Source organism: Microcaecilia unicolor, chromosome 7 (assembly GCF_901765095.1).
Source record: "Microcaecilia unicolor chromosome 7, aMicUni1.1, whole genome shotgun sequence".
NCBI classification, from domain to species: Eukaryota; Metazoa; Chordata; class Amphibia; order Gymnophiona; family Siphonopidae; genus Microcaecilia; species Microcaecilia unicolor.
In genome coordinates, this window is record NC_044037.1 from 252,404,912 (window position 1) to 252,418,528 (window position 13,617).

The 13,617-nt window shown below is 41.6% G+C and overlaps 1 protein-coding gene across 1 annotated transcript in view; it reads right to left on the reverse strand.

Moving 5' to 3' along the window:
* Positions 1 to 13,617, reverse strand: part of RIF1 (replication timing regulatory factor 1) — a 270,093-nt gene that overhangs the window by 39,826 nt on the left and 216,650 nt on the right. Inside the window, 3 exon segments of the mRNA XM_030210901.1 lie at positions 2,376 to 2,529; positions 12,988 to 13,103; positions 13,236 to 13,313. Coding sequence (XP_030066761.1) covers positions 2,376 to 2,529; positions 12,988 to 13,103; positions 13,236 to 13,313 — 348 coding nt within the window.

Genomic DNA, 13,617 nt, shown 5'->3' on the forward strand with positions numbered 1-13,617 from the left:
AAGATTGAACTCTGGGATCTACCTAACCTGAGGCCAGAGACCCATTAGCGCCTGATACACCAGAGACCACCAAAGCCAAACCCTGAGAAGCAACCATGTCAGAATCCTGGGAGCCTGCCTAACCAGAGGCTGGAGCCCTGAAAGATGCTTACCAGCACCTGCTCTACCACTGGCACCTGACAGCTTAATGCAGGAATTGATTTAACCCTTTAATGTCCAATGTTCCCGTAATAAGCCATATGGGAACAGATTAATGAAAACATTGGACACTAAAGGGTTAAAGTCCTGAGCCTTGGAAGCATCTTTAAAGGCCTCTGCTCTACTTGGGGAATTAGCTCAAAGACTGTTGTACTGGAATCTTGCTCAGCCAGGACTATCAGCATATAAACTGATGGAAATGCTACTGTACCAAAATACGTTTGCAGACTGTCACCCTGAAAAGTCTGCTTGGAATCTCACCAGGTGAGGATGGCCCAGAGACTACTGCCCTGGTGCCTAGCAATCCTGTGCATTAGTCCACATAGCAGGACAAAACAGAGAGGCTCTCTGGATCTATAACAAAAATAGAAGTCACACAAAGCCATGGGCAAGAAAAAGGCTACAAAACAATCTTTATTGAGAAAGTCAACTGAGATGGTCCACATTCCGCTCACTTATGGGCTGTCTCAGGGGTACAAATCAAACACATTGATATAAAAATACATTAATATAAAAACATATAAATATAAAATCTATATAAAAAAAATCACACAAAACTGTACAGCATGGTGTAAGGGAACCAGAGCACTTTGTGTGCATTCAGCAAAAAACAACGGAAAACATGCATAGAAATAATAGAAAAGTGTACATAAAGCTGTGCAATGCGTGTAGTCAATCAATAGGATATATATGGTGCATATAAGAAATCATTTAAGTCAAATGTGAACAACTAATCTTAAGATTGGTTGCTAAGAACTAAAAAAACAAACAAACCTCAAAACAACTGAACATTTTAATTAAAAAACAGCTTATCAACTTGTAAGACTTTAGTCCTCTGTAGGCGGGCAGCAATGAAAAGTTCAACTTGGAGTTGATCTCTCTATACAATTTGTATGGAACTGGCTGCATTTCTAGACACCATGTAAAATTTTTATTCCTTTTTTATTTTTTTAACTTGTTGCTCTATATAGCTCTTGTAATATCTAAAGGGTCCGAGTACTTGCCATTCACAATATCTGGTATGTACATTTTTAAAGAGTTGTGTTTCTTTATTTTATTAGAAGATGTACTTTGTATGTAAATTTATCTTTTTATTCTTTTTTTAAGCCTTGTTTATTGTGCCTGCTTGCTGGTCTGAGTCTTTTTATTTATTTGAAAGTGCTAGCTGGTTTAAACTTTTGGCCATTGGTATGTATATTCTCAAGATTGGTTGCTCACATTTGACTTCAATGATTTCTTATATGCACCATATATATGCTGTTGACTACATATTGCATAGCTTTGTATACACTTTTCTATAATTTCTATGCATGTTCTCTAAATAATTGATTCCTGTTTGTTTTTTTATGATTCCCTTACACTTTGCATGAAGTACAATTTTGTGTGATTTTTTAAATACAGATTTTATGTATTTTTATATTAATGTTTTTATGATTCTACTTGTAGTATTGTACCCGAGGCAGCTCGTGAGTAGGCGAAACATGGACCATGTCAGGTAACTCTCAAAGATTATTTTGTGACCTTTTTCTGGACCCGTTCTGTGTGACTTCTGAGTCCACATAGCAGCAGCAGTATCTGCTGGAGACAGAGAAATACTGAACAGAAAGAAGCATAAGCCCACTATAAGGGGAGTGAAGTCACTTCTGAGCTTTTCTTCTCTCTCTCTGCTGGCAGAGGGAGATAATCCACCCGTACACAACAATCCAGCTTGGACAATTTAAAAACAAACAAAAAACTCTTCACGGATCCTTGCTAATGATAGCCATCACTAATCTACATGGTAGGATGAACATAATGATCATTAGTCTACACACAGAAATGACTAACTCAAGGAAAGCTTTTGTAGGCAGAATTCAAATACTGGTCTGAAACCACTTCTAATAAATCTTATGTCAGTGAGTCAGGCTCCTACTTTTCTCTCTCCCTACAACAGGTAAGCAACTATAGTTAACTTTTAAAGAAAAGCTCCATTTTATAATGGATGCAATCTGTCTTGCTCTTCTATTTGGAATGAATTCACATACCTACTTTTAATATTTACATACACAATTTAGTCAAACTAAAACTTGTTGCTCCAATACTATCAACAAAGTGCAAGGATACATTTCTCATAGAATTAAGCCCATAAAGCCTTAACATATTTTAAAAAATAAGCATCAGCAGCAATGCCATTTTACCTGTTGTTCATGATACACTCTAAGAGCTTTCTTAACAGTGGAAACTTTTGGAGAACGAATAGGAAGAGTCTTAATCTCAGTGGCTGTTAATGTACTCAGATCACCTACTGTCTTAATATTTCTTGCTCGAATAAGTTGCCCTAATCCTCTTGCCCTAAAAAGAGAGAAAAAAAAAACATGGTTTATTCGGCACTGAAAGATGGAACAAGAATGACCTGGACTAAGGTTTTACACTTAAATGCAAATCTATTAGCTTAGATACCAAATGTTTATTTTGCTTGTTTAGATATGCATTTCCTATTGAAGGGGGAGGGGGAACACAATAGTGCTCAAGAACAGACCTCTACCAGAAGCCCCTCAAGATACAGCACTTTTGGGACAGTGCCAGAAGTAAGATGACAGCAGCCACAAGGAGAAAGGAAGAGGGAGATGAGAGAAGTTGGACGTGGGGGGGGGGGGGGGGGGGGAGGAGGAAAGGGAAATGCTGGATGAGTTGGGAAGGTATAGAAGGGAAATCGATAGACCCATGGCTTGGCTTACATACAGACTGCCTCATTTACTTAATTTTCAAATACATCAAATTTTGGGCATTCTGCACAAGTATCTAAGGTATAAACAATCTGTTTGACCAAAGCCTTTGCTTTGCTTAAATATTAAAAATCCTTAAACTTTCTGAGAAGTGGAAATATGTGCACTACTTTGGATCCAGGTTCTGATAACTTAATTTCTAGTTAAAATGTACCATGGACCAGCTTGCTTCGTGCGTGCACAATACTCAAAATGGGTGGTCTGAATTTGCCTTTTAGTATAAGTATCTACCCAAGAACGTTATGTAAGACAATTTGAAATACAAAGGCCAACCATTTTGATCACATGAAGGGTAATACTCAAAACCCTCTGGGTAAAATGCTATCTTATCCACAGAATTAGGCTTTTTGATTACTGTCCATCCTAGCATGGGTGATATTAACATGTGAACTTACCTGAAGGCTTTCAGAGGTGCATTTTTAAGTCAGAGAAGTCAAGTACTTTTGCCTTAGAACTCACACAAAAAGGTACAAATTGTACATAACTTGTTTTCTCGCCTTTTATCAAAAATAGTCCATGTATAGCTTGTTTTCTCATCTTCTATCAAAAATAGTTCACGTATACCTGTAAATTCTGCTGTTTTTGTCTCCCTCTGTTTTCTCCTCTTCTGCAAATGCTTTAATTTTTATTGGATGCCAATACACATTACTAAAACTACGCTTTGTACAGACACACCATTTATAAATAAGTTTATTAATAACAGTGACAGGTTTTTTTTTTTTTTTTGGGGGGGGGGGGGGGGGGGGGGAATGTCTTTATTGAAGCATATACCAATCCAGAACTTATAAACAAGAAAAGATCATAAGCAACCTAATAAACTACTATTACAGCCAAAATCCACTATCATCCTAAACAAACAGTAAACCAACCCATTCCCAACATCAGCAGTTTCTGACTTCAGGTTTTAAGTCATAAACACTGGAAATACGTGGATGCAAAAATAAATAAATAAAAGGTATTTATTGGATAAACACTGGAAAACCACAACTTCCCCGTGTATTCTCTTCACCCTTCCTCTAGCTTGTCTTGGATCCTTCAGTTTTTGTTCTTTTTCTGCACTGGGGGTCCTTTTACTAAGCTGCGGTTAAGTGCTAGCGCACACATATTGCAACTTAAAATAGCTTACCACAACACACACTCAGGCATCCTACAGTAAGTTCCAAATCAGTGCAACTTAAAAATGTTTTTACTTTTTGTTGGCGGGGAATGCCTGGGGTGGAAAGCGGGCATTCCTGTGCTAATCAGTGTGTTTATATTACCAGACACTAACTCGATAGTGCAGGATTATTGCATGAGCCCTACAAATTAGGCGATGGTAAGTGCTCCTGCAGCAATTCTTTTTAATGACTGTATGCTAATGACAACATTAGCACATGACCATTAATAGAAAATTGGCAACGAGCATAAGAGAGACTGACGGTGCCGCGCTCTCGTGGCGGGCAGGAAGGCACTCCTGAATGTGCAGTAGGGACGCTGCACATGCTCTTAAAGCTTTATTAGCTTCTTTATGCTCCGCACTGGGCGATGTGAATGACATCACCCACATGTGAGAATATGGCTTGCTTGTCCTCTGAGAAACATCCATATCTGATTCCACTGGAAAAGGTACTAAGTAATAGTATCTGTGGTATGAACACTGGTTAGACTTAGCATCCCTGTCAAAATAAATCTAGACAAAGATTACTGTTGTTTTGAATAAAGAACAAACCTGAGTTTTTAGGAAGGTATCACAAGTGAACTGCCTAACCACTCAGCACCTACCTAGCCAAGCTAGTACTGTGGACACATCAATGACTCTTGAGCAGCAGGAATAAACCAATTATGTACCTCCCAATTATCTTTAAGATGACTCAGTAATAAAAGAATGCCAATAAGTCATGCATGTGTTCAAAGTATGCTGTAAAACAGAAATGTTTCAAACTTCTGTGGTAATTCAAAACAAATGTATTGCGAAAATTCCAAGACAGCAGGCTTATGCCCCAATCATATTTGCTTGTCAAACTACTATCATCTTTTTTTTCTCAGTATCATGTCACCCAAAAAAAAAACTTTTGTTATTACTAAATGTACATTCTCCTTAATTCTTATACTTCTATATATCTCTTATTATGGTTGTTTGTTAAGATACTACCATGTTATATCATTATGTACCAAAACACTTCTGCCATTACTAAATGTACACTTCCTCATGTATTCCTACTATGTATTGTAAGCCACATTGAGCCTGCAAAGAGGTGGGATAATGTGGGATACAAATGCAACAAATAAATAAATAATAAATATCTGCTTTAAAGCAGTCCACAATCTGCCCCTTCAAAGCTGTTTAAAGTAAAAATCTTCTTCCCATTGTATATGCATACTAGATGTATTTAAACAATTCAGAGGGGGTTTCTGAGACACATTCCATCAACTATCCATGTTTCACCTGACCTCTACAAAGTAGTGAATGACCAAGGATGCTCAATGTTAGAATTGTTGTACTTGTATCAGAATCTCCATTTGGCATTAACAGGGAGTGTCCTAATAAACATTTGTTATCAGATATACAGGAATAAAAAACATAAGGTGTGAAATTTTTAGCATGCTCGCCAGGTATATGATGGAGGGTTTCTCTGACTTTACAGTTCCACTAACATTTTTCAGATGCTTTAAATCCATTTTCTGTAATACCAATGATGAAACAATAATTCTGAGGATAAGCAAGACAGCAAGTCCCTCCAGATGTGTTACATTATCTAATGGAGCCTGTATGGGGAAAAGTACCTCTTCAGCTAGAAAAGTTCTGGAAACCTTTGAAGATGTGTGTTCCTACTATGAAGCTACAAAGTAGTAATGTTAAAACAAATTGGAGAAAATGTTTCTTCACTCAATGTGTAATTAAACTCGAATTCGTTGCCAGAGAATGTGGTAAAGGCTGCTAGCTTAGCAGGGTTTAAAAAAAGGTTTGGACAGCTTCCTAAAGGAAAAGTCTATAGACCATTATTAAAATGGACTTCGGGAAAATCCACTGTAAGCAGCATAAAATGCTTTGTACTTTTTGGGGATCTTGCCAGGTATTTGTGACCTGGATTGGCCACTGATGGAAACAGGATGCTGGGCTTGATGGACCTTTCGTCTGTCTCAGTATGGCAATATTTATGTACTTATGTAACAGACTGGTGATAAATCAACAACAGGTCCCTTATATGTAATGACATTATTTTATAGAATTTCCCTGTAAACTCATCCATCCCAGGAGCCGAACAGGGCTTCAAGCTCTTAATGGCCTTTTGAAGTTCTGAGTTGTAAGGGGGAGCTCAACTGGTTGAACGCTTCATCTGGTAATTGGGGAAGATCGGCCTTACCCAAAAATGGCTAATAGGTGAAAATTTGAGGTAGGCCACCTGTCATAATTCCTGAAAATGTTCCGTGGCCAGTTGGGTAATCTTGTTTGGTCTATTATGTTATCTTCCCTTCCTTATGCCTTATTGCCCCTACAGTGCTTGATCCTCACCATGTTTTAACTACCTTTGCTAAAAGTTTGCCCTGTTTAATACCGTAAGCATGCAACCTATACTTTTTTTTTAAATAAAACTAAGGTACTTACCTGTAGCAGGTGTTCTCCAAGGACATCAGGCTTTATATTCTCACAAGTGAGTGAAGCCGATCCATGCTGCCCTGTCCGGGACTCACAGCAAGTATAAATAGAGCTTTGTGGAGCGCGAGAAATGCTCCACCACGAGTGCCTTCCCGCCTGCCGCGAGAATGCAGTCTCCTCAGTTTAATACTATAGCAAAAATAAAAACAACAAAGGAGACAACTTCAAGGGGAGGTGGGAGCCTACTGTCCTCGGAGAACACCTGCTACAGGTAAGTACCTTAGCTTTCTCCGAGGACAAACAGACTTATCTATTCTCACAAGTGGGGAATCCCTAGCATCCAGGCACACCAAAAAAACATTGGTCAATTGGGCCTTGCAACAGCTAGGACATAACTCAGATAAACCTTAAACTATATAAATTCTGAATGACACTGCAGCCTGGAACAGAATAAAATGGGCCTAGGATGGTGGAGTTGGATTCTAAACAGATTCTACAACACTGGCTGCCTGAACCGACTGTCACATCGGGTATCCTGCTCAAAGCAATAGTGTGATGTGACTGTGTGGACTGAAGACCACGTTGCACATTGCAAATTTCTTCAATGAAGACTGACCTCAAGTGGGCTACCAACACAGCCATGGCTCTGACATTCTGAGCCATGACATAACCTTCTAGGGCCAGCCCAGCCTGGGAATAAGTGAAGGAAATCAATCTGCCAGCCAATATGGTGCGTTTCCCAATGGCGACCCCCATCCTGTTGGGATCAAAAGAAACAAAAAGTTGGGCGGACTATCTGTGGGACCTGGTCCGCTCCATGTAGTAGGCCAATGCTCTCTTGCAATCAAAGATGTGCAAGCTGCTTTCACCAGGATGGGCATGAGGTCGCAGAAAGAATGTTGGCAAGACAATCGACTGGTTCAGACACCACTTTTGGCAAGAACTTAAGGTGTGTGCGAAAGACTACTCTGTTGTGATTAAACTTAGTATAAGGTGCATCTACCACTTCAGCTCACTAGCTCTACGAGCTGAAGTAACAGCCACCAAGAAAATGACCTTCCAGGTCAAGTACTTCAGATGGCAGGAATTCAGTGGCTCGAAAAGAGCTTTCATCAGCTGGGTGAGAATGACATTGAGAACCCATGACACTGGTGGCGGTTCGACAGAGGGCTTTGACAAAAGCAAACCTCTCATGAAGAGAACTAGAGGCTGTTCAGAGATGGGCTTACCTTCCTCACGCTAATGATAAGAACTAATTGCAATAAGGTGAACCCTTATGGTGTTAGTCTTGAGACCAGACTCTGACAGGTGTAGAAAGTATTCAAGCAGGGTCTGTGTAGGGCAAGCAAGGGGATCTAGGGCCTTGCTCTCACACCAAATGGCAAACCTCCTCCATTTGAAAGAATAGCACCTCTTAGTGGAATTTTTCTTGGAAGCCAGCAAGACCCAAAAGACACCCTTCGAAAGACCCAAGGAAGCAAATTCTAGGCTCTCAACATCCAAGCTGTGAGAGCCAGAGACTGGAGGTTGGAATGTAGAAGCGACCCCTCATTCTGCGTGATGATGATCGGAAAACAGTTCATCACGGTTCTTTGGAAGATAACTACAGAAAAAGAGGGAACCAGATCTGCAGCGGCTAGTATGGAGCGATAAAATTCATGGCTCTTAGGTCTTGATTGAGTTTCAACAGTTTTCCCCACTAGAGGTATGAGAGGATATGTACACAGATCTGTCCCCCAATTGAGGGGGAGGGAATCCCACGCTAGTCTGTCATGGATCTGAATCCTGGAACAAAACTGAGGGACCCTGTGGTTGATCTGAGTGGCAAAAAGATCCACTGAGGGGGTGCCCCACATTCAGAAGGTCTTGCGAGTTGTGCCCATATTAAGAGACCTATTATATGGTTACATTATCCTGCTCAGTCTGTCAGTCAGGGTATTGCTTTTGCCCACCAGAAAAGTGGCTCGAAGGAACATGCCATGTTGGTGAGCCCAATGCCACATCCGGATGGCCTCTAGACACAGAAGATGTGATCCTTTGCCCCTCTGCTTGCTGGTGTAATACATTGCAACCTGATTGTCTGTTTGAATGAAAACAACTTGATGAGACAGCCGATCTCTGAAAGCCTTTAGAGCATTCCAGATGGTACAGAGCTCTAGGAGATTGATCTGAATATTCGTTTCCTGGGTGGACCAAACACCTTGGGTGTAAAGCCCATCTACATGAGCTCCCCCATTGAAGGAGATGCATCTGTCGTTAGCATTTTGTGTGGCTGAGGAATTTGGAATTGAAGTCCAAGAGTCAAATTGGATCAAATGGTCCACACCACTGAAGAGAGCGTACAAGCTCTGGGGACACTTGGATGGCATCTTCCGGACTCCCCATGGCCTCATACCACTAAGAAGCCAGGGTCCACTCAGCTGATCTCATGTGAAGACATGTCATAGTTGTAACATATGTTGTGGAAGCCATGTGGCCTAACAATCTCAACATTTGCCGAGCTGTGACCTGCTGAGAGGCTCAAACCTTGGAAGCATGTGCGATCTGCTCTTGTCTCTGAAAGGTAGGCTCAAACCTTCTGTGTATCTAGCAGGGCTCCTATGAATTCCAATTGCTGGACAGGGTGAAGATGGGACTTGGGGTAGTTTAAAACGAACCCTAGTAGCTCAAACACCTGAATAGTCATCCACATGGACTCCTGAGCACCGTCCGGAGATGTACTCTTTGCAAGCCAATCGTTGAGACATGGAAACACATGCAACTACCGCTAGACATTTGGTGAAGACCCTGGAGCTGATGCAAGGTCAAAAGGCAACACATGGTATTGAAAGTGATGTGTTCCCAGCAGAAATCGAAGATACTTCCATGGAATGAGTTCTTGGTGGGCAATTTGGAGGTTTTTGAAACCAACTGAGTGCGCATCCGAGATGGGACTATTTGAAGAACCCATCGGTCGGAGATTATAAGGGGCCACATTTCGTGGTAAAACTTCAGCCTCCCCCCCCCCCCCGATCGTCAAGTCGTTCAGGATGGACACTGTTACTGCGGCTATGCTGTGTTGGAACCAGTCTAAAGCTTATCACTTGCTTTAACTGGGAAGCAGCAGGGGCCTTAGGTGCACGGTATTGACGTGAACAAGCACGCTGGAGCCGAGCCTGAACCAGCTGGTGTGCCAAGGGGTTATACCTACACCTCTGATAGTTAATAGGTACTCCTCCTTGGTTTGCCAAAAGTCCTCCTAGCTGAGGAGGAATATGCAGAAGGTGCCCAACGGGAGAGAGAAGAGATGGTATCAGTATGTTTTTTGATTTGGTTAGCAATCTCCTCAACCTTCTCTCCAGACAATACCTCCTGATGGGAATGTCGAGAAGGAACCTGCCTCAACGTGAAACAGCCATATCCCTTGAGAACGGTTCTCACCTTGACTCCAGCGAAGCTTCCTGCACCAATGTTGAGGGAGTGCCAGCTCGGGTGGAAGTCGACACCAGAGCCGTATGCGGCATTGGTGTCAAAGGCTGCACCACAGTATGAGGGCCAAGCAGGGATACAATGGTAGGTAGGGTAGATGCAAGCACCCCCGATGCCAATGCACATTGTTGTATTAGGCCATACAGTTGCTCAGGGAGCAAGGCCCGGAAGAGCTCAATAAGGGCCGACGCCAGGAAAGGCTGGTGTGCCGACTCAGGTGCAGATTGCAGAACCGCTGTGGTCCATGCAGAAGATGGATCTTGGCTGCTGGGAGACCAACGTATTGGCACCTCCTGTATGGAGGGGGGTGGTCCTCCCGGTGCCAACACTTTTTGGGTGCCAAATCCTTCGACGCCCCGGAGCTCCCGGCATCATGTGTCAAGGGCGATCAATGACAATGCTTCTTGGCCTTTGCCCGAAGCTGCCGCCAAGGCTCCTTGGTGTTGAGGATGACGTCAAATCCACACATCACCTCAGGGACGGGTCCAACGATGAAAGGTCCCATGCACAGCAGGGGGCCTCGAGGCAGGTGGAGACCCACTCAATGATTCACTGCTCCCAGTGTCTAGAGGTGTAGCAGCAGACATGCTGTACCACAAATCCACTGTACCCACATCTAGGTGCCCCCTTCAACCATAAGGGCTATGGTAGTGGTGAACAGTTGTGGGTAGTGGGGGGCTCAGCACACAAGGTAAGGGAGCTATGTACCTGGTAGCATTTTATGAAGTCCACTGCAATGCCCCCTAGGGTGCCCGGTTGGTGTCCTGGCATGTCAGGGGGACCAGTGCACTACAAATGCTGGCTCCTCCCACGCCCAAATGGCTTGCATTAGGACATTTTTGGTTTTGAAAATTGCTTAAAGTCAGAAATGTCCATGTCTAGGGACGTCCAAATCTAAGGACTTGGACGTCCCTGACGGCATTTTCGAAAAGAAAGATGGATGTCCATCTTGTTTCAAAAATACAGGATTCCCCACCCCTGGATTTCACCATTTTGCAAGGATGTCCAAATCAGAACTTGGATGTTCCTTTCGAAAATGCTTCTCTTAGTCACACTCCACTCCGCATGTATAATCTGTGAGGAATACAGTTACAGATATGCTGGTGGAACTCTGTGAGACTTGAAGAGAAACTTCCTTATCTCAGTTCGGCAAGGTGTTTAAGCATTCTTGTGCTGCTGGCAACTGTGTCACAAGAGATCCATTTTCCGTTCACATGAATTTTGAGAATTGCTGGATAAAGCTACTACTACTACTACTATTTAGCATTTCTATAGCGCTACAAGGCGTACGCAGCGCTGCACAAACATAGAAGAAAGACAGTCCCTGCTCAAAGAGCTTACAATCTACTACTACTTAGCATTTCTATAGCGCTGCCAGGGTTACGCAGCGCTGTACAAGTTTAAACATGGGAAGGACAGTCCCTGCTCAAGAGAGCTTACAATCTAAGGGGCAACATAAAGCGCACTTTCTTTTCATAAAGCCGTGCACAAACTGGTGTGAAACTCCTCTGCCGCTCCTGCACTCCAACAGAATAGTCTTGAAAAAGTCAAACTGGCACACCGTCGTAAGTGAGCGAGTCCCGTTGGAACTTGTATCCACGCATAATCTCCTGCTTGTGAATATAATTAAGTACTGTGATAATAACCACTCTAGGCTGTTACCTGCCTTCTTGAGGCCTTCCTAGTCTGTGTGCCCTTTCAATACACAGTGGATCGAAGCTGTCCGTGACAGCAAATTCTTTAGTGAACCATTGTTCCAAGATTGTTGCCAAATTTTGTTCTGGTAACTGTTCCATTAAACCTATAATTCTCAGACTTTTGCGGTGCAAGCGATTTTCTAGGCCTTCGATCTTTGTTTCTTGTTCTAAATTCGCCACCATGTCCATGTGCTGCATTAGCCATGTCTTCTGCATTAGACAGCCGTTTTTCAAGCTCCGTTGTCCTTTTTGTTGTACCTGCCAGCAGCGATTCAAGTTTTCACATTTGTCCTGCTAAAGCCTCTAATCTAGGCTCTAATGCCACACCCACTGCTGTTGTAATTTGAACAAGCTAATGATCTGTAAACGTGGGCCCCAGCTGTGTGGCTAGATCTGACATTTTGGTATCAGCACTTCTTGGCTTTTCCTGGTCGATTTTGGCACCGCGTTTCAACATTCCAGTGGTTACTAGCACCATGCACTGGTTCATAAAGGCTTCTGCTCCAGATTTCTTCCATCAGTGCCCCTATACTATTGCGTTGAAGCAGTATAAAGGCCTAAGAAAACATGGGGACCCCGAAGCAACACTGACCTGCATCTATTGCTCACAGCACATCACGTGACATTCACACTATGAAATTATTAAATAGTACATTTAAACACACGGTATTTTTTTTCATGCAAAGCATGACAATGTTCTAGAATTTGCTGCCAGAGGATGTGGTAGGACATGGTTTAAAAAAAGATCTGGACAAGTTCTTGAAGGTAAAGTCCATAAACTGCTAATAAACTAAAGTAGACTTGGGGATAGTCACTACTTAACCCTGGGGATAAGTAGAACAGAGTCTTGCTACTATTTGGGATCTTGCCAGGTAGTTGTGACCTAGACTGGCCACTGTTGAAAACAAGATACTAGGCTTGATGAACCTTTGGTCTGACCCAGTTTGGCAGTACTTATCTAATTACGTTGGACTGGTTTGGTATCAATTATGAGGAATTATGTTTTGAGCATAAACTATGCTAAAATATACACCATCCTAAGGTATTCACAAACTTTCACAGCAATGGTTAAGACAATCTGTGAATAGTAGAGAGGATATGAACCTGAAAATTGTTTCTCCAATTTACTGCTGGATGCCACTTTAAATTGACACCTATTCATTTTGTATTAATATGCAAGTCACTACTGAACTCTCCACCAGGATTAAGTAAAAGCTGTTGCTTTAATCCCTCAAAGTGAATTAAAAATGTTCCACTGGAAGCCAAAAAGCAGCATACTTACCACAAATTTGATGTAATCTGTGGTAATATAAAGTCAACTGGTGTAGTACAGTTCACCAGTGGAGGGTATATACTTTCTTTAGTAGATGGCAGTGGTTCTTTGGTCATTTCTGTAATCTAAAGATAAAATTGAAAAAAATAATTGTTGAAATTGAGTATTTTTGTCACTGAAGATTACTACTACTACTATTAATTACTACTACTACTGTTATTAATTCAGTTGGACTTAAGCACTGAAGCATATCATACCAAACACTTCTTTGAACTCTTAAATCCTGAGCTACGTGATCCTGGAGAATGAAATCCTTTGGTTGGAGTAGTAATATGCTAGAAGAGAAAGGGACAAAATTATAACTAGTTCCTCCAATGCTTATTTTGTTAACTTGCTGTTCAGGTATATATTCCAGTTGTTATATTGCATGTGTTATATTTGCTAGCTTTTTAAAAATGTAACATTTTCATTTGCATTCTTATAAATGTTCTAGATACTTTATAACATAGCCTCTAGTTTCTTATAATAGCTCAAGGTTAGATTCTGCAGCACATCTGTATAAATTTGAATCCTTTTATATATTAATGACATTTTTATTTTAAAACTATAAACAGTTGATTTTTTTGAGATAGCAAAAAA